This window comes from Diceros bicornis, chromosome 3, assembly GCF_020826845.1.
Source record: "Diceros bicornis minor isolate mBicDic1 chromosome 3, mDicBic1.mat.cur, whole genome shotgun sequence".
Classification (NCBI taxonomy): domain Eukaryota; kingdom Metazoa; phylum Chordata; class Mammalia; order Perissodactyla; family Rhinocerotidae; genus Diceros; species Diceros bicornis.
This window is the reverse complement of record NC_080742.1, coordinates 39207664-39229734: the sequence shown is the minus strand read 5'-3', so window position 1 is coordinate 39229734 and position 22071 is coordinate 39207664. Positions and strand designations below refer to the sequence as shown.

The 22071-nt window shown below is 36.8% G+C and overlaps 1 protein-coding gene across 1 annotated transcript; it reads right to left on the bottom strand.

The window, feature by feature from the left end:
* Window positions 1-10381: 10381 nt before the first annotated feature.
* Window positions 10382-21799, bottom strand: LOC131421877 (uncharacterized). The gene is made up of 6 exons (XM_058568782.1): window positions 21728-21799; window positions 15078-15528; window positions 12779-12863; window positions 11408-11550; window positions 10759-10838; window positions 10382-10545 (listed from the first exon to the last, which is right to left on the bottom strand). Exons 2-6 carry the CDS (start codon window positions 15414-15416, stop codon window positions 10503-10505), a joined length of 690 nt encoding a protein of 229 aa, XP_058424765.1. The 5' UTR covers window positions 15417-15528; window positions 21728-21799; the 3' UTR covers window positions 10382-10502.
* Window positions 21800-22071: the final 272 nt, after the last annotated feature.

The following is a 22071-nucleotide window of genomic DNA, read 5'->3' as shown; positions in this document are numbered from 1 at the left end:
TCAGTTTGCATTCCCACCAGCAGTGTATGAGAGTTCCCTTTTCTCCACATCCTCTCCAGCATTTGTTGTTTTTTGTCTTGGTAATTATAGCCATTCTAACAGGTATAAGGTGGTATCTCATTGTAGTTTTGATTTGCATTTCCCTAATGATTAGTGATGTTGAACATCTTTTCATGTGCCTGTTGACATTCAATATTTTTTAAACATACGTATAAATATCCAGAATCTCAAAATGGTCTTTCACCAGCTTTGCCATCTTTTTTATTCCCTCTTTAATGAGTTAGTAAGCCTTTGCCACGTGTTCACTCTACTGGATTGAATAGGTATGCTTTAGAAGAGTTCATTTCCAACTAATAATATACATCAAAGAAAGTTTTTTAACTTTCTGAAAGTTATACTTTGGTGGAAAAAAGTTTTTATTATGTTTTAAAATCTTTGAATTAGCTTGGCTTTTACTACCCTTCTTCTGTAAATTGAGTGCATGATATTTTTCTTAAAATTCAGTTATGACATAATTTAATATTTTTCTGAAAGTCATTTTACAATTCACAATTCACAAACAACTCGGAGAGAACTATAACCAGAAGTTTATAGCATAGCCTTTATCCAATGTCTGCAAAGAAGTGAACAGAGATATCATAGATGTTTATGTTAATTAGACCATTTCTCTCATGCAGCTTTGAGCAGTTAATCGTTAATGTTCTCAGCAAACGTTCATGTTAAGCCTGTATTTGTCTGGTGCTGGTGAAAAGACTTACCAATCATTTAAGTGCAAGTATTTTCCCTAAAAACTTCATTTCTTACTTCATGGGATGATATTTTCATTTCAATTGCAGTGGACAAGAATCTTAAAATTTTAACATTTCTGACAGATGGGAAGCAGTGTAAGTGCATACTACTCCACAAAGGTATTAATTTAGAAATAAAGTTAGTTTTCATCTCCTGTAAGCTGGGAGAGAAGAGATAAGTAGAATATATGCATAACCCAGTACTCTCTAACTGCTCATGGATAACTTTAGCTTCATTGGCTCCTAAGAGTGGGAATCAATAACTAGGTCAACTGTGCCTTACACAGCTCTCAGATTATTCCAGTGAAATCATTCATTCAACAAATATTTGCTAAGGACCTATTATGTATCACCTACTCTACTTGGCACTGGGACACAACAGTGAGCACACTGACAAATTCTCTGCCTTTGTGAAGGTTCTTTGTGAGTAGGAAGACCCCAGTGGCTGGAGAAGAGTAAATAAAGAGAATAGTAGAAGATGAGCACAGTACCAGATATCAAAGGACTATGTAAGATCTTGAAAGAACTTTGGCTTAAGATGTAAAGACACTGGAGAGTTTTGAGAAGAGGAATGACATGATAGGAACTGCATTTTACAAGAGTGAAACAACTCGGTTCTTGGGTTGAGAATAGATTGACATGGGGGTGGGCCTTGTGGGAGATCAAAATTGGCCACCTCAAAATATGTCTCTTTAACTTGATTATTTTCTCTGAAGGACATTTGACCTCCCCCACTAACTGCCTAAAGAATTTAACGTAGAAAGCCTGTTCCAGGAAGGACCCACAACCATATGATAGCTGTAGTATAATGTAAAATAGATGCTATAAAAAAGGCACTAACAAGCCCATCTTATCAAAAATTCTGTCTCTCCAGCCACCTTCTCTATAGGTGGCCCAGTAAAGAGTTGTCTGACAAACATTTGCATTTACATCTCCACGGGAGTGGTTTTCTTCCCCTCTGAAATCCCAAACCACTAACCCCCAACACCCTCCTCGCCTTTAGCTGAACATACTTAAGCGAGCAGCTTAGTCAGAATGACAAGTTGCTCAGTTTCTATTTTCTGAGTTTCTCCCATGTATACATGTTATTAAATTTTCTTTGATTTTCTCCTGCTATTTGGTCTCATGTCAATTTAATTTGTAGCCTAGCCAGAAAGGACCCAGAGTGGGTAGAGGATAGTCTTCCTCCCTTTCAGCTCCCAGGGGACCTCCAGATAGGAGGCTACTGGAATAATTCAGGCAAGAGATGATGGGGATTTGGACCAGTGTATTTACTAGAAGTGGTTAAAGTAGTTGGATTCATGGTATAATGTGAAGTAAAAAGAATGAGATTTGCTGAGGTAGGGGGTAAAATAAAGAATAGAGACAAAGATGACTCCACTTTATTTTTACTTTTTGCTTGAGCACATGGAAGAATGGAGTTGTTCTTTAATGAGATAGGCAAGACTGTAAGAGGATGGAGGACAACTGTAAGAGGATGGAGGAAGGCTGTAAGAGGATGGAGGACGACTGTAAGAGGATGGCTAAGTTTTGGATATGCTAAGTTTGAGAGGACTGTTATACATAGGGAGATGTCAAGTAGGTTGTCATATACAAGAGTCTAAGAGTCTGGAGTTCAGGAGCGATGCCAAGGCTAGGAATATATATTAGGAAGCCTTAGGCATGTAGATGACTTTTAAAGCAACAAAAATCAATGAGATCACCAAAGGAATGTGTGTACATAGGAAAGAGATGAGGGCCAAGAACTGAGCCCTGGAGCGTTCCAACCTTTCTACTCACATGTCCTGAGTAAATCTAATGTATTTAATCCAGTATTTCCTACATTTATTTTTCTAAAGAATGCATTTCCTTTTCATAGATCACCTATTAAAATTCCAAGGATCTTGAATTATGCAAAACATCCTTTGGGAAATGATATAACTCATTGCCTCATCCTTCCACTTAATGTTGCTTATGTAAACAGAGCTATTAAATCCTTATTTGACTTTACTGTACCCAGTTTGCATAGTGAAATTGCAAAGAAGATAGGATAATTCATTTGATAAAAGTCAGTGGCATGAGGTTCTACCCCCTTTTTGTTTTTTATTTAAAATGATAATTATCAAATCTTGATCAGAAACAAAAAAGAAATTTCAAGTCATTTGTATTCTTTCCTGCAAGATTTTTAAACAAAATTTTAGGAAATGATTTCAGTATGTTAAAGGAAAGTCTTCCCCCCCTCCCGGAACTATAAATTCTCCAAGCCTCATGATCGTCAAGAAGAATATATTTTGTTTCTGTTAGTTGGAGATCTCTCTTTTAATATATTTGAGCATCTCAAATAAATTCCAAAAAATGCATTGGAAAAAACTGAAAAATAAAGATTCAGATTTTGATTAAATATGTCATAAACATACAAAGTAAATTTTGATTGTTTTAGCCCAAGTCACCTTGGAAATATGAATATAAAGTTCATACATATAACACTTGAATTTTTTTTAGAGAGAAATACTATCACAGAGCATCTGGCATCCTAAGATTCCTGAAATAAAATCTGCTTCTGGAACAAGTTAAACCTTAGAAAAACATTACTGTGCCACAAATTAAACTTTCCTATTTTTTGTCTTTAGATAATATCCCCTGGGAAAATCCCCTATTTGTATGTGAACTACTTCAACTCTGGTTGCTACGTTGTGCTTTATTTTTTTTTTTAGGTCAAAATTCTTTACCTTTAACCAACTATATCCCTCTAAATAGTATGATATTCATCCTTTAACAGAATATGTACTGTATACAGAGAATTCTTGTTACTCTGAAGGATGCAAACAAATAAAACTTGCAATGCCTGCCTTAGAGAAGATTGGTGGTCAAAATTAGTAAGCATTATTCTCGTTTAGCTGCCTCTTCTTAGCTTAACCTGAGACTAGAGCATCTCTTTGACTTTGGACATTAACAAAAAGTACAAGTTCTGTCAGAATTTCTGCTTGTAGTTGAAAGATCTAACTTTCACAAACTAAATAAAAACCCCGATGACAGTATGCTTATCTCTGTTGCAACAAGGAAATTTCAAGTTAGGAACTTTAGTGTGAAAAATTTGTTGTTTTAGGACTTTTTGTGCCTCTGAGAGAGTGCATATTTCCCTAGAATCCAAGATGATGCCAGAATCCACTGAGGTTCTCACAAGGAAATGCACATAAGATGAACATTCAGGAGAGATTTCAGGAAGCCCTATGTTGTTTGGGTCCGTCAGTTATCTCAATGAACAAAAGAGAAATGTGAGACCAGAATTTCCTGAATCAGCTTCTATAAAAGGTGAGGCTTACCTGAGACATCACTCCCAGAACCAGCAAGTTGACTGCAAAGGCTAGATGGCATCTGTTTAGTTCTCTTACTGCAGTATAGAGATGTTCATCTAAAACCAAGCTCCTAACTGCATAATAACAAAAGGAATACTCGAACATGACTACAACTATAATATGGAATAAGAACTAAATCATGTTAGCCAAACAAATTTATTTTTAGTTATTTATCAGAGAGGCTGACATTCATTTGAAATATGGTGTTGGAGGAGAGCTCTACGGACACCCTGGACTGCCAGAAAGACGAACAAGTGAGTCCTAGAGCAAAGTAAGCGTGAACCATCGTTGGAGGCAAAAATGATAGAACTGAGGCTGTCCTACTTTGGACACATCATAAGAAGGCAAGATTCTTCAGAAAATACAATAACGCTGGGAAAAGTAGAAGGCAGCAGGAAAAGAGGAAGACCAAATATGAGATGGATTGACTCCATAAAGAGCTATAGGCAGGAGTCTACAGGAGCTGAGTAGGGCTGTTGAGGACAGCCTCAATGTTGAGGACAGGACATTGTGGACATCACTTGCTCAGTCATAGGGCTGTCAGGAGTTGGAGCGAACTTGATGCACATAACAACAAATGCACATGCCACTACAATCTGCAGCTCATTGTGAGTGTTTTGGAGTGTCATCTTGAATGAGTGCTGTGAACATTAAATTCCTAATGAGGACTTCAGTTTCCTAGTTTATAAAATTGTAGTGATAAGAATAGCCAGCCCTGGGGGTCTAGTGGTTAAGATTCAGTGCTCTCACTGCTGCAGCCCAGGTTCATTTCCCAGTCAGGGACCACACCACCCATCTGTCAGTTGTCTTACTGTGGCAGCTACATGTTGCTGTGATGCTGAAAGCTATGCCACCGATATTTCAAATACCAGCAGGGTCACCCGTGGTGGACAGGCTTCAGCAGAGTCTTCCAGACTAGACAGACTAGGAAGAAGGACCTGGCCACCCACTTCTGAAAACCTTGGCCATGAAAACCCTATATATAGCAGCAGAACATTGTCTGATACAGCATCAGAAGGTGAGTGGATGGTGAAAAGACCAGGCAGGATTCCTCTCTGCTGTGCGCAGGGTTGCTAGGAGTCGGAATCCACTCAATGGCACTAACAAAAAATGATAATATTACCTAACTAAATATCACATGCTCTGGAAAGAATTGAGTGAAGTTATGCCTATGAAAGTGATTGCACATTGCTGTTTGATTTTTAAAAGAAGACTAAAGGATGCAAAAATCAAGGACTCCTAAATATATCCTGTCTCACACAATTAAACATCTTCTTCTCCATCAGCAACAGGAGAGTGGAAGAGTGCTGAGGAGTGTCACAGTGAACCATTTTGTACGAATTCCCGGTAATCTATATCAATGCATTACAGTGAACCTCAACCAGTTTCCTGTATTCGTTCAATAAGCAAAGTTTTCGAGTACCATGTTCCAGGCAGTCACCTACAAAACAAAACCAGGCAACACCCTGGTTCTGAAATTGTATATTATCTAGTTGGAGAAAGGAGTAGGACATCACCTATAAGCCTGTGCTTGTATGCTAGAGGTGTGCTCTGGGAAGTGATGGGGGCTGGATAGACAAGGGGTATTCAAATAGGACTGGTGGGCAGGAAAGGCTGGAGGAAGAATGTTGGAAGGATGACTCCCAGGAAATGGCTGAAAGCATGTGAGGAGTTAGAGAGCCAGTGTGCCCAGGCTTCTGACTTAGTTGAGTGGAGGCAGGAGCTCACTGAGGCAAGGAATACAAGGATTAACAGCATGTGGAAATGGGGTTTCCTGTTGTCTTGAAATCAGGCAAAAGCCCCACAGCTGAGAACACAGACATAGGTACTCCCATGTTCCACAGAGAAGCTGCTAGAAGACGGGGCTTTCTAAAAGATGGACAGGACAGACCTGCTGCACTCACCCTCTACTCCATCCAAATTAAGTAAGTAAATGATTAAAACTCAAAAGCCATTTTTGTGTGTGTGTGTGAGGAAGATCAGCCCTGAGCTAACATCCATGCCACTCCTCCTCTTTTTGCTGAGGAAGACTGGCCCTGGGCTAACATCTCTGCCTATCTGCCTCCACTTTATATGGGAAGCCGCCACAGCATGGCCTGACAAGTGGTGCATTGGTGCGTGCCTGGGATCTGAACCTGGGCCGCCAGCAGCGGAGCACGCGCACTTAACCACTATGCCACGGGACCAGCCCTCAAAAGCCCTTTTTTTAAGTAGGTGTCATTATCCTGTGAGGAAGGAAAGAACCGTGATCCCTGCAAAGCCAGTTCAGAGGTGCTCAGAATTATCATTTATAGAGACTAGAGATTGGGGGTGCCTACAAGAGGAGGAAACTGGCAGGTATGCACTGGATGAATTCTTGCTGAGCTGCAGAAAATGCAGAGGCTGCTGTGGTGCTCCTCGTCACAAGGTAGGATGGGAGATCCTGGTGGAGGGGTGGTTTCATATATGTTCCCAGGAGGTTTCAGAGGTGTGCATTTGGTCACAGAGAATGGTGCCCACTTCTTACATGGAGATTAAAAGATGGCTGGCTCACAATATCAGAGAAAGGGGAAAGGAAAGTGTGGGGCCATCTACAGGCTCACCATATGGTGGGTTGTTGGAGTGTCCTGTGAACAGAGTGGACTCAGAAGATAGCTGGGCTCCAGCCATCTTGTAGGTAATCCTACCAAGAAGGCTGCCTGCACGAGACTTGGATCTACCTGTAAGAGGCAGCAGGATAGACTGCTGAGGCAGGGATGAGGACAAGTTGCTGGAGGTTAGTCTTCATCAAAGGACTGTGTGGAATGCGGTCCCTGTGCAGGGCAAAGAAGTACACACAAAATGTGCTCCACAAGCAAGTCACTATTTGGACACCTGCCACACAGTGGATGTCAGTGGCTGATTACAGCAATCTCTCTTACCTGAGATGTTTGCCCCTTCCTGCCATTTCTCCTCTGGGCACCAACACCTTGGAGATGAAAGGCAGACCAAGAAGCAATGGAATGTGATGGGGAGAAGTTGCAGAAAAAGAAAAAAGGGAAATGGCGTTCCTTTCCCCACTGTAAATCCCTGAGCCACAGGGCAGGCTTTTGTTGAGGAGGACAAAGTTGTGAGGTTAAAGTTTTAATTTAGAATGGGTGAGGCTTTATTTATTTATTGTTTATTTTATTTAAGGCAATTAAAAGAAAACTTCCAATTTTTAAAAAATTTTGAAAGTTTTACATATATGCAGCATAGTGTACAGATATTAAATGAATATTTCTATGAAGTATCACAAAGTGAATGCATCTATATAACCACCACCCGAGTCAGGAAATATTATATTTCCAGGACCCAGAAACTCTTCATTATACTCCCTCTCTTCAAACTGAAGGAAGCCAACTTCTTAATGTTTTACATATGGACAAGTGTTTTCCTCTGTGTAAATGGAATAATACAGCATATATATATTTTTGCATCTGGCCTTTTTGTTTTTTACTCATTAGTATGTTTTTGAAACTCGTCCGTGTTGTTGCACATAGCAACACTTAGTTCATTTTCTTTGCTATATGGTAACCCATTGTGTAAATATTCCACACTGTTTATTTATCCGTTCTACTATTTATTGGCGTTGAGCTTGTTTCTAGTTTGAAAGTTATCACAAATAATTCTGCTATGAACATTCCTATACATATTTATAGTGCACATATGTATACCATATATATGTCTTAGCTAAATATACTTAGGAATGTGATTTTTATGTCATAAATTATATATACACATTTAGCTTTAGAATATACTGCCAAATGGTTTTCCAAGTTACTTGTCCCAATTTACCTTCCCTCAAGCAGTGTATAGGAGTTCTAGTTGCTTCATACCTTTACCAGTGCTTCACAGTTTCTATCTTTTTCATTTCAGCCATTCTGGTGGGTATGCAATAGTATTCCACTGTGTATCTAACTGCCTTTCCCTGATGACTTATGAAGATGAGCACATTTTCATAAGTTTGGTCGTTTAGTTATCCTCTTTTATGCAATATCTATTATTTTCTATTGGATTGCTTGCCTATTGCTTATTTATTTGCATGAATTCCTTATATATTATTAATACAAACCTTTTTTTGGTTATATGAGAAGCAAATATCTTCTCTGAGCTCTGTGGCTGCCTTTTTACTTTCTTAATGGTGTCTTTTGATGAATAGAAGTTTGGAGTTTTAATGCTTAAGTAGAACATTTTATAACTTTTTTCTATATGGATATTGCTTTTTTTGGGGTCCTGTTTAAGATTTAATTTCCCAAATTTATTCTAGAAGCTTTATTGTTTTTCCTGTCACATTTAGATCTACAATCCATATGAATTGATATTTTTATGCATGGTGTGAGGTAGGAATCATATATATATTTTATCCCAGCCTGAGCTTTTTCATGGCTAAAAGTGAGTATAAATTACAGAAATGACACTGCTAGTCCAAATGAAGTGGTTGAAAAGCTATGGGATCTGTCAAAGGAATTCTCAAGCTGAGGGAAGCGAGATCCAACACAGCACATTTGAAAGTGATGGTTTGAGGAATATAAAGCCATTTTGTATGAACCTTCACAGGGTTCAGTTGGCTAGGTATATCAAACAATTTTCAAAAAGGAAAAAAATAAGAGGAAACTGTGACTTCAGATTAAAACATTTTTATTTTGAGAAGCCTGTGGGATATTAAGGTAGATTTGCTCTCGAAGTTAGTAAAAGAAAATGATTCTCAGTGACAGCTAGGCAGTGAGAGCTAGGAAGGATGAGGTTCTGGCTGAAGCTGGAAGCCCTGAATTCATAGTGTTACAGACAGCAGTAGTCTATGATTTTCTGTAACCACTTTAAGAAACTTGGTAGTGGACTGCCATGTCATTTCCTTTGTGTTTGGCTACAAGCTAGTAGTTAGCATCAAGGCCCCAATTACTGAGCTCAGGTACAATACCATCTATGGAGGAGAAGCCCCTGCTATTGCTATAGCAATCAAGAATTTCTCAAATGTACAGCAGGATCTCTGCAATTTGAAATAACCACTCTATAAACTTTGTAAGGGTAAGTCTATACTCTAGGTCATTGGTGGGGTGACTTCATACCTACCACTTGTAAATATAAAATGAATTTCTGCCCATTTGAAGACAGTTTTCTGGCCACCTGTCTTCTCTTTATGCATCCATCTGCAATCTGGTCCTCTAGAAATAGCTGTCTGCTGACTGTTCACTCTCTGGAGTCCCCTCATTTACACAAGTCCATTGACTGATCTTACTGAAGAGCCCCTCTCGGTCTCTCTCTCACCCTCTCTTTCTCTCATCTTTCAGTCAACACTTGACTTGGCTAGTCCCTGGGTGTTGTATACATTTTATTTTGTAAACACAAAATGCATAGTTTCTGAATTTTTATTCATACAATAGTTGTAATAGTAATTACTAAGCGGCATTGCTATGTTCCAAGTGTTTCACAAATACAAACTTTTGACTTTTCATGACAAATTTATGGAGTTGGTACTATTATTATTGTCATTTTACAGATGAGGAAACTGAGCCACAGACAGTTAAGTAACTTAAGTCATGCAAAACTATATCTCCTTATAACAATAATCAATAATAAGTGAATCCAGAAGACATGAGTGACTTTGCCAGCAGTTTACATATGCCATTTCATTTAATTCTCCCAAAACCTGAGAAAGATCGGTTTGGAAAACTTAAGCAAATCATCCAAGATTACATAGTTATAGGTGGTTTGGTTAGAAATTTGAGCCCATTTTGACCAGACCCAAAGCCCAAACTCTGTTCACTATATTAATCTGCCCTTCCACCCCCTTCCCACAGATGACATTGACAAGTGAATAAAGAGAGGTAAGAGGAGTTATAAGGCATAACTCGACTCAGACCCTGCTTGTCTGCTTCTAAGGATAGCACACGCTATTCCCAATTGGCAGGTGAAGAACTGAGGAAGAGTGAGGTTAGTAATCTGCTCAAGATCCTGTGGCAAGGCTGGGATTCGAAGCCAGGCTTTCTGCCTTTAAGATAATGATCTTAAAAATGATACTATCTCCTGGTATCTTGATTTAGGTTTCCCCAGAGGCAGACACTTAACAAGGATTCTAGAGAAACCAGAGGTGATCCCCAAAATGAAGGTAGAATGTGGGCCAGTGAGACAGGAAAAGGAAGGCAGCCAACAACATGCAAGTAACTATTGGGTCAACTGGAGTCTAATGGGGAGCCCTGGGGAACAACGTAAACAACCGCCTCAGTTATTGCTCGAGGGCTCCAGCCCCCTTTCCCCCCACCGAGAGAGCCCTGGGGCAAGGAGATGCAGACAATGACTTTGGAAGCTGGGCGAAAATGCTCAGGAATGATGAAGACTGAGGGGATGTGGGCGGCACCAACAGTGCTTCTGAAACCTGAAATTATGACATCGCCATTGGTAGTTTTCCAGAATTCCACTGAAACCTAGGAAAAATAATAATTATCTGATCAAGGGACTGGATTCTTACAGACTTCACTTAAAATGGTTTAAGCACCATGTAAATACTTCATTTATAGTTCTTGTGATAGTAGAGCTTCTGTAGGATAAAGTATGCGTTACTGAAAACAGTCATTTGAGTAGTAATTCTAAAGCGTTCATGTAAGTGTTCAACAACAAATCTTAAAATTTTTGCCCACCTGTTCCTACATGTCTTGGTAAACTTTTCTTCTACACGATCCATAAATGCACTGTACACATCACGCCGCCTTTTATGTCTCTTAAGCAAGATGGTAAAAAAGGAAGTTAGCGAAAGCAAACATCTATTGACTTTAATTGTTTATTTTTTTTTAATTGCTATTTAATAATGTTTGCTTTAAAAGCTTGCTTTGTATGACAGATGCACATCTTGTTCTGCTTGGACATACAGGGCTGCAAAGCAGCCTTGATTATCCAGGGTAGAATTTGAGCCATGGTAAAAGTATGTTTTCTCAACATCTTTTTATGAGTGTATGACAGAGTCTTCTTGTCAGGCCGGCTTACTTGAGTGCAATTCACTCAAAATGGGCTGCTCCAAATGAGGTGGGAGTAAATTTTGGGGAAATTCCTTACAATAGTCAGGCCTCAATTCACCATACCAACTGTCTTTGTAATAAAAAAAGAAAATTCTAGATGATCCACTATTTGCATTTTAAGAAAAAATAGAGATCTGCATGCTTTACTTTTAAAAATAGGAACATCTTCCACTATACACACTAATAACAAATTTGAAACTCCTGCATTAAAGCAATCATTAACAACAGCACTGGAGACCTTTCCCAACAGCTGCAGAGCAAGAGTTGAACTCACTGTGTAGGAAGCAGATTTAATGGGCCACGGGGCTTTTGGTAAAAGTAGTTTTGGATCCCACGTGCTTTCCCGAGGCTTGTAGGTGATAAATCTTTCTGTATTGTTCTTGTGTTTATCATCTTTCAGCAACTGGCACCCATGTACTAGAGAAATGAAGAGATACGAAGAGAAACAGCAATTACATGAGTCTTTGCTCATGATGTCTCTCAGAATATGGAATCATTTTGGAGATCAGGACTCAGGAGTAGCAAAGTACTGGACAATTTATAAATGCAAATCTAAATAAAATTTGCTCATCCTTTCTGCTATTTCTGCTGGAATTAATGTCCTTCTTCTTCAAACTCCACTTCAAATCCCACTTTCTTTTAATTCCCTGGAAACCTCTTTTTAAAATTCCTCAAGAGTGCTTTGTGACTTAATAGCATATTTTGCATTCTACCGTATGTTTTACTTAGATGTTTCTTGAGATCAGAGGCTGGGTTTTAAAAAATATTCTTGGCATTTTCTTCCATATTGACTTACTCATTGCGCCCATAAGGGAAGTTGATGTGTTTTATTATACACTTAGACAAGACTTTTATAAATATAATCCATTCTAAAATGTGTACATTGTTTGCAAATACATTATCTTAATTTTACAATTATAAAACTATTTGCTTCTCATTTTGAAAAGAAGAAAATAAAATAAAATTATTATCCCACTATCTAGAGACAACACTGTTAACATCTGATTGATTTCTTTATAATTGATATGTAATTATAATATGTAAATATAGCCTGCGTGTATTATTCACCCTTGTCCAAATAAGTAATGCTGGATAATACACATTAAGTCTAGATAAACACTATACAGATGGCACCATAATAATAATAATGGGGTGTGTGTGTGTGTATTTACTATGTGCCTGACAACAGGTGCTTTACATAAATTATTAACTAAGTGCTTTACATATGGTATAACAGATTTAATCCTCACAATAATTCTATGATGTAGATTCAATTATTATCATTCCTATTTACAGATGGAGAAACCAAGAGATAGTTTAGATAATTTCGGGCAATAAAGCCAAGATTCAAAGCTACACAGCTTGCTTCCAGAGTCTATACTCTTAAGCACCAACTCTATATGTTCTCTACACATGATACGTTGAATTATAAACTCAATCTTCAATAATAAGTTAAAAGTTGTGGGAAATGAAATAAATGAATTGTTGCCATTAATTAACTGGGCATTTAAAAATTTACCGTATTATTAAGGGAGATAACGAAAAAAAATCTTTTTAGTTATATGCCTTTGTAAGTATTACTATTAAAATATAATGCAGACACTTTATTTCTTACCATCTTCATAACTTTATGATAATGACTTACCTGTACTTAAGTTTCGTGACTTAAATTTTAATCCAAAAGGATCCCTTTCATAAGTCGTCACGAAGTTTGGTAAATTACGTTGGTACTAGGTATGTAAAGAGAAGAATGTACTATTAGTAATAAATACTGTTTCTCATTGTATTTGGAATATGATTTTTCCAAATCATAAATATTTCATTGGCAAAATTCAATTTTGAGGATTTTGTTGTAACATTTAAAACTTGCGTGTGAAAATTTGAATGAAAATCTAAGATTCAAGATACTGTATAAATAATTCATTTTATGGTGGAGAGGAGTACTTCAATTATTCTTGTATGAATAAATCAGAAATAGTATGAATAGTGTAAACAGGATGAAATTAAGGGAATCAATTCAAAATTTGGCAACTTAATCTTAAAATGCACATAGAATTACTTGTTATACTTCTGGAGCTGAACTTATTTCAGGGGTATAAGAAAAATATTGAACAGAGCTAAAATAATTTCCTGAGCTTGGAATAGAGTAACTATTGATTATTTTTATTAAGCTATAAAACAGAGTCGTTTTTTTTTAGATGGCTTAAATGAACCAATTTGGACTGAAGTAGAATTTGTACACTTCCAGAAACTAATCATATAAAACATTGCACATGTCTCTGCTTGAAAGCTGAATCGATGTGGCACAAAAGAGGGAACTTGAGAGTATCATCAGAAGTTAGACAGGGTTCTTTTCTTAGTGAATGACTCTAGGTCCTGCCTGCAAATAGGAAAATATTAAAAATCTCAAAGCAGGAAACTCTCTAATATAAGATTTTTCACTCTTGAATTAAATACAAAGGGATGCCAAGTTAGTTGCAAAAATTCTTCAGTTGAGGTTCAATTTGTAACAATACTGACATCTGGTGGTTGCACAATTTATGTCATGCTGCCTTCAATTCACTCTTATTTATAGAAACAAACTAATTCAATTAAAATAAAAATGTCCCTCATTCCTTGAACTACTTACCCAAGTCTTGTAATTCTAACTGTAACTAGTGAAATATTTAAGTAAAACAACGACATTTGATATTTAATTGACCTCCCCTTGTCTCCAAAAGGTAACATATTTCATTTGCCATAAATAGAAGTGATTAAGTGCCCTGAGCAAGTAAAGAAGGTTATGGACCGAGGCTCTCTGGATCTCCCAACTTTTATCCTAATAACTCAAGAGGTAACATTCATTGAATACCTCGATATTCCAGACTCTGTTGTGAGTACTTTGTATATAATGATCTCCTTCATTACGTAAAATAACCATATAAAATATGTAGTATTGTTATTTCATGTTATAAATAAGGAAAGAGGCTTAATAACTTGTCCAAAATTATTAGAAAGTAGAACGGGTAATCTGATCCCAGAGGCCACGCTCTTAACTGCTTTCCTATATTTTCCCACTGGAACAAATTCATTCTTTTTTCTAGTTATTCTTTTTTTTGTATTATCAGTCCTATTGCTTCTCTCTTTTTTTAATTTAATTTAGTTTTACTTTTTGGTGAGGAAGATTGTCGCTGAGCTAACATCTATGCCAGTCTTCCTCTGCTTTGTGTGTGGGACTCCACCACAGCGTGGCTTGAGGAGAAGTGTGTAGGTCCGTACCCGGGATCTGGGCCGCGAATGCTGGGCCACTGAAGCAGAGTGTGCAAACTTAACCACTATGTCACTGGGCTGGCCCCAATTGCTTCTCTCTTTACCAAGTCATTTTTATGTGTTAAAGACCTAAGTATAGGATATATTTGTATTCTAGTGAAATTATATTTTGACCTCATTTGCATCTCCTTAAATATATATTCCCCACCACTGTTTTAAATTATAAATCTAATTCTAGCCCATATATTATTTAAATTATTAATCATTAGAAAGACTCATTAAAGTAATATAATATCCCTCTTTGTCAGTTTTCATTCATTTATCCATTCATTCCATGAATTGATTTCATTACTACTAAATTGTAAACTTGCGACTGAGGCCTGTTCTCCAATCACATCTAAGTTCAAACTGTTCTCCTCAAAACTAAGAAAAGCCACCCCAGAGTTGGCCATCCCACCTGGCAGATAAAACCCCATTAGAAACGTTAACCAGGGTCTTACCTCTCTCCCCTGCCATTTGTTGCTGAATCTGAATTGTATTGTTCCATGAGAAACAAAGATGCAGCTTTATACATATTATATCCACATACCTTTTTTGCTCATGTAATAGTTGGCATAATTAGGAAATGAATAAAAAGTAATATATATTTCCCCTTATCTGTTTTAAGTTATTTAGAATCAAATGCTCTTTTGTACCTGTCGAAAGTCACGTGGTTTCGGATTGAGATATACACCATTCGGATATTTTCCACTCTCCACAAACATTAACTTCGCTTTATATGAATCCACATGTGGGAAAGTAGTTATAAATTTGGGAGATACGGCCTTCTCGGGATGATTCCTTATGCGGGGCAGGTGAAGCACTGTTTCTGGAAAATTGCTTTTTATTCTCTTTTGTTCTTCCTTAATGGTCCTTGATGGTTTTTCTGGAAATCTCATAGATGTATACAGTTTATAACTAAAATCAGGAGGCTTTATTTCCCATATGTTGACTTTCATTTCAGATTGTGGTGGTTGCAGGAGATTTTTTCCCATTTGAAGTTGAGATCTTGTGTGGGATACTGCAGCCTCTTTGCAAGATCCCTGCCTCTCCTGCCTTTCTGGGCTTCAAGATACATTAGGTGGAGGGATTTTCACATGTAGGAATCTGCAACAGACATAGACATTGGTGAGGCATGCCACTACAGCAATGGTGTATTGAACATTTTCTCTCCGGGCCAGGGTAATCTCTGAAAGATTTATGAAGCAGAAAAAAAGCTCAGAAATGACCAGAGGTGTGTGTGGGGCGGGGAGAGAAGCCTCATGGCTACTGCAGGTGTTTATTCAGCACCTTTATCACAGCAGTCGCTGTGCTAGGGGCTAGGAAGACAAAAATGATTGACTTAAAATCCATGTCCTGAAGTGCTTTGGAGAAAGACGTGAAAACAAAAAATAAAACTTGTGTAATGTGATAGATATTAGAGTAGTGTTATGAGAAGCAAGGAGAGTGCTCACTAACTCTATCAGGAAAATGGAAGTGACATCAAAATAAAAGTTGTCATTTGGACTGATCTTGAAGGATAAGTAGAAATATTCCAGGTTGTAAAGGAAGGAAACATTTCACCAAGGCACAGAAAATATGCAAAATTCATCATAAGCTATTTCTAGGATATCTGTGGCCACCTGAACCTTCACAAGTGCATTGTCATTATAGCTATTAGAATCTGTGGATAAGAAGCATGGATTTGCTTTTTTGCTGACCAGTGTCAAAGAAATTATTGGCACACGCCTAGGATTTAATGACTTTGTCAATATGTTACTGGACAATGCCAATGAATTTAAAATCTCTTTGGAAAGAGAAATAATTACCAATTAAGATATATTTGGCTAAGTGGAAATAATATAACAATGCTAGTTCCTGGGGAATAAGGATCTGAGGTGGAATGAATCTCTTTGTCTTGTGCTAGAATTTTGTGTTGTTTGATAATAACATCAAATAGAGGATCTTTAAAATTCTAAATGCTATTATACAGTAAGCTAAAGTTGTAAATGAAGAGAAACTACTTTGGAGATACATTGAAAATGTCAACTTTTAAAAATTAATAATAAATATTTTGTAAAATAAAATGAATTGTTTTTCAAAGTCTGGTATAAATATTTTTATGTTTTTAAAATGACTATGGCACACTGAGAAAAAAGCGAGAAGCACAATGTGGCAAGAGCATAGTCTATGTATGTGAGGAGGCAGTGGAAAATGGTATGATATATAAAACTAGAAAAATCATTGGGGTTATATTAACAAAGGTTTTTTATGTTACAACAAGGAGTTTTAATGAATCAAAGATAATGCAAAATTTCTTAACCAAGATAAGAAATGTACAAGAGGAACAATTTATGGAAAAAGATCATAATAATAATAAACAGACAAACAAAATATACATCCATTGCATAACTGAAAGTTTAGGCCTATGACTCAGCTTTTGTTGCAATAACGCTATATAACAAACTATCCACAAACTCAGTGGCTTAAAATAAAAAATCTTTTATTTTTGCTGGAGGATGTAGGGAAGAGGGAATTGGGATTGACTGCTAACAGGTGCAAGATTTCTTTTTGGGGTGATGGACACGTTCTGGAAATAGATAGTAGTGATGGTTGCACAAGATTATTATACCACCAATAAATTGTATACTTTAAAATGTGAGTGGTGAAATTATCTTATGTGATTTTCATCTAAATTAGAAAAAAACAAATTAACCATTAAATCAGGTTGGATAAATTTCAGTAAACATAAAGAGAAACTTTTTCTCGGAAATAGAAAGAACAAGCCGTTGGTGTTACCTAATTGAGCCTACTTAAATTTTCCAAAGAAAAAAATAGTCAAAGAGAATGAGAAGGCTTCTGCACAGCAAAGGAAATAATCAACAGAGTGAAAAGGCAGCCTACAGAATGAGAGAAAATATTTGCAAACCATTTATCTGACATGAAGTTAATATCCAAAATATATAAGGAACTCCTACAGCTCAGCAGCAACAAAAACAAATAACTTGATTAAAAAATGGGCTAAAATAACAACAACAAGAAACAGACACATAGATTGGATAAACAGATAAACAGATTGGATTGGTGGTTACCAGAGGGGAAGGAGGGAGGGAGAAGGGCGAAAGGGATAATTCAGCACATGTGTGTGGTGATGGGTTGTAATTAGTATTTGGGTGGTGAACATGATGTAATCTATGCAGAAATAGAAGTATTTCTGTACTTCTATTTATGTATTTATGTACACCTGAAATTTATACAATGTTATAAACCAATGTTACTGCAATAAACAAAAAATTTAAAAAAAATTGGGCTAAAGACTTGAATAGACATTTCTCCAGACAAGTTATACAAATGGCCAACAGGTATATGAAAAGATGCTCAGCATTACTAATCACCAGGGAAATGCAGATGAAAACCATGAGATATCACTTCACACCTGTTAGGGTGTCTATAATCAAAAAAGTAAAAGACATTAAGTGTTAGTGAGGATATGGAGAAATTGGAACACTTGTACACTATTGGTGAGAATGTAAAATGGTGCAGCCACTATGGAAAACAATGTGAAGGTTCCTTAGAAAATTAAAAATAGAACTCCCATATGACCCAGTAATCACACTTCTGGGTATTTATCCAAAAGAACTGAAATCAGGATCTCAAAGAGACATCTGCACTCTCATGTTCTTTGCAGCATTATTTACGATAGTTAAGATGTGGAAACAATCTAAATGACCATTGATGGATGAATGGATTTTTATTTATTTATTTATTTATTTATTTATTTATTTATTTATTTATTTATTTATTTATTTATTTTGTGAGGCGATCAGCCCTGTGCTAACATCTGCCAATCTTCCTCTTTTTTTGCTGAAGAAGACTGGCCCTGGGCTAACATCTGTGCCCATCTTCCTCCACTTTATATGAGACACCGCCACAGCATGGCTTGCCAAGCAGTGCATCGGTGCGCACCCGGGATCCGAACCGGCGAACCCCAGGCCACCACAGCGGAGCGTGTGCACTTAACCACTTGCGCCACCGGGCAGGCCCCTGAATGGATTTTTCAAACGTAAAAATTCTGCCACATGCAACAACATGGATGAACTTGGAGGACACTAAACTAAGTGAAATAAGCAGGTCACAGAAGGACAGACACTGCATGGTTCTGTTTATATGAAAAATCTAAAATAGTCAAATTCATAGAAACAGAGATTAGAATGGTGGTTGCCAGAAGCTGAGGGGAAGTGAAGAGTTGCTGTTTAGCAGTTATAAAGTTTCAGTTATACAAGATGAATAAGTTCTAGAGATCTGCTGTACAGCACTGTTCCTGTAATAACAATACTGTATTGCACAATTAAAAATTGGTTAAGAGGGTAGATCTCATGTTAAGTATTCTTACCTCAATAAAGAAAAAGTAGAATAGAGACAAAAAAAGAGTGGTGCTTAGTATCTGAGTGAGAAAATTAGAAATTCCCCAAGTGTTTGAAAATATGTTGAAAATATGAAAATAAACTAAATTTGATCATTAAAATATCATACTAATTTACACAGTATGTGAAAATAAGAATGTAAGTTTACTATTCTCTGAGTAATATAAATATAATTATATTTATATTATAAATATAATTTATAAAAATATAAAGGGTAATAAGTTAAATAACAAATACCTTAATTTCGTGTTTCTACATTATACTGTAAACAATAGGAATGTCTGCATAGATTTTAAAAGGGTTTTTAAATAAAAGATATTAAAAAAAACAGATGGGAGTTTGAAGGTTGGCAGTACCCTTCTAAGATTCTTCCAGAGGGAAGAGTACCCTGGCCCATATTTGATATTTTTATTTTCCCTATTCTATCTATCTATACTTAGGAGATTGAAGCATGACTTCTCATAAGCTGAGACCTTTTAACATATAAACCACATAATTAATTCTCCTTATTCTGATTTTATTTTCACCAAATCACCCTCAGGTGATATAATCTGACTTCACATGTACAGTAATCTACTGGAAGATAATGAGCTAGAAAGAAAATTTGTGTTAGTTTGGTTTATTTTTTATGTAAAGTAATAAATTTGCACATTTGGTATTCATGTTGGACTCTTCTGAACCTGGTTAATGTGACTTCAACCCTGAGTCACCCACCTCACTAGGAGTTGATGAAAATCACATCCTTGACAGTCAGTGGTTGTTTGTTCCAGGCACATGCCTTCTCTTATAACACTCTTGCTTCACCCATGACCCTACACCTTTTTGTAGAAACATGCTTTTAAACTTCCAAGGAACACTGAAGTCTCAGCCTTGACCCAAACTGTGAATATACCTACCTCCTGCAGGACTCAGAAATCTCCCTACCTGAGCAGAGAAAGCATGTGAGTGGACTGAGTCATGGTCGGTGTTTGGTAATCTGTTGGAATGAAAAGAGACTGAGGTTGAGGATGTCAGTGAGTGAGACAGTGAAGAGTCTTCCAGGATGTAGAGCTGGAAAGAAATTGATGCCAGGAATATCATAAACTGGAAGAATAAGAATAGGTCAAGACCTTGCAAGTCTATTTGATATAAAAAGTAAGCATCATGGCAGTAAGAGAGCTAGACAGCTGTCAAACTAAGAAGCTGTGGTTGGAGAATGTAGTTCTGGTCTGGACCTCTATTTGATTAGGTAGCTGGGAGTGGACACGTGCTTATCAGTCACCTTGTCACCACTAATGCTCCTGTCTCTCTCTCTCTCTCTATGCCTTGGGGCTTCCTGGCTACCAAAAACTTACTATGTTATATTTAAAATGGTGATAAATTATCTTCAATTTTGTATGATACTTTATTTTGTCCTTATCTTATGAATTTATTATTACATATTCTTTTGAATAATATGTATGTAAAGTTAGGCTTCTATAGTATATGAATCGTACGTTATTATGTGTCATTGTAGTCCCTTGGCCCCTCAGCAGAAAGAAGTCAACTGGAGATGTAGTTGAATGATTGAAACCTGTGATGGCAACATCACATCATAATCCTTACTTTACATGGAAAAACCTAACGCATAGAGGAAAAAAGTTATAAGGTGTGACTGAGAAATTAAGAAAAAGTAAACTAGCAATATTCTCATTCAGTCACAGATTTAGTGATAAATGCTGATATTGTAGGAGCTATACTTTGGCCAAGATATCTCATTGGAAATAAAAAAATGACTTCATGTGCATTCAGTTATTCTCCATCTATGGAATTATACCTCTCTCCCAAGGACCAGTTAAAATGACACCTCCAATAAAAGCATTCTCAGATCTCCCCATCAGGATTCAGCCAACCTTCTGAATACGACAATGGAACTTGAAGCTACATTTTGCTATGTACCATGTATTAAAGTTAATTATTTACAAAATATGCCGTCAAATTAGATTATAAAATTATTGAGACAACAATTTCTTCTTTTTTTTTTTTTTGTGAGGAAGATCAGCCCTGAGCTAACATCCATGCTAATCCTCCTCTTTTTGCTGAGGAAGACCGGCTCTGAGCTAACATCTATTGCCAATCTTCCTCCTCTTTTTTTCCCCAAAGCCCCAGTAGATAGTTGTATGTCATAGCTGCACATGCTTCTAGTTGCTGTATGTGGGACGCGGCCTCAGCATGGCCGGAGAAGCGGTGCATCGGTGCACGCCTGGGATCCGAACCCGGGCCGCCAGCAGCGGAGCACGCGCCCTTAACCGCTAAGCCACGGGGCTGGCCCAACAATTTCTATCTTTACAAACCCTATGCAGGGTTCCACATATTTTAGGTTGAGCCATGTGCAATTGCTGTTATTCAACCATTTTTCAAACTTACAAAAATGCAAATTTCATATGGTTTAACGATAAGAGGAATAATAGGAATTCTATGTTTGCCAAATTCTGAAAATTACAAATATTCTCTTTCTGAAAATTGTATATCATACCCCAATATCCAATCACAATAATGAAAAGCTTCTTCATAATAGGGGCAATATAAAAAATAAACTTTCCTTTAAATTTCTTCCTCAAATATTTTCTACTGGAAAGTCATAAAATATTTTTATCTGCTTTTATAATCTGCTAATTAGAAAGAAATTCCTTTTTTGGTTAGCAAATGTATGCAAACTTAAACTTCTCCTTACATATCTGAGTTTAATTTTGCCACATTTTGTATGTATTTTGGGAGCTAGATAGAGACAGACAGATAGATTGATATAGATATATACCTGATACCTAAATGCTGCCAGCGTAAGAAAAGAACATTGTAACATAGTCTGCTGTTAAGATCACAGTGAACTCCGTAGACACAAATCCATGCACATTTGTAAGTTTATAAAGAAATTCAGGACTTACTTCCAGCTGAGGTTTCGCCTTAATATATTTTTCATGAGTTCCTGTTTACAATAATATGTATGAAGAATTTTTTTCTCTCATAAATGAATTCATCTCATATTTCTTAATTTATAAAATACATAGATTCCAAAGAGCTAGTCAAATTGACAAACTAGAATAATTAAAAATAAAAACAAAAGCAGAAGCATTCATTAGAAAATCGGCAACTTCATTCACCATTTGAAACTGAGAGCTTTTTGTCAAAATTTCTAGGACAGCTGTCTCAGCAAATCTTTTGTGCAAAGCCAAGCTAGACTAAGCAAACAGTTTATAAGGGAAACATCTAGCCTTTGGTTTACAAAAGA

Coding starts and splice junctions, on each gene's coding strand:
- LOC131421877 (XM_058568782.1), bottom strand. CDS start 15,416: ATGGGAAAAAATCTCCTGCAACCACCACAATCTGAAATGAAAGTCAAC. Junction 12,864..15,077: donor AACCACGTGACTTTCGACAG/GTACAAAAGAGC, acceptor TTACATACCTAG/TACCAACGTAATTTACCAAA. Junction 10,546..10,758: donor ACCAAGACATGTAGGAACAG/GTGGGCAAAAAT, acceptor TATTTTTCCTAG/GTTTCAGTGGAATTCTGGAA.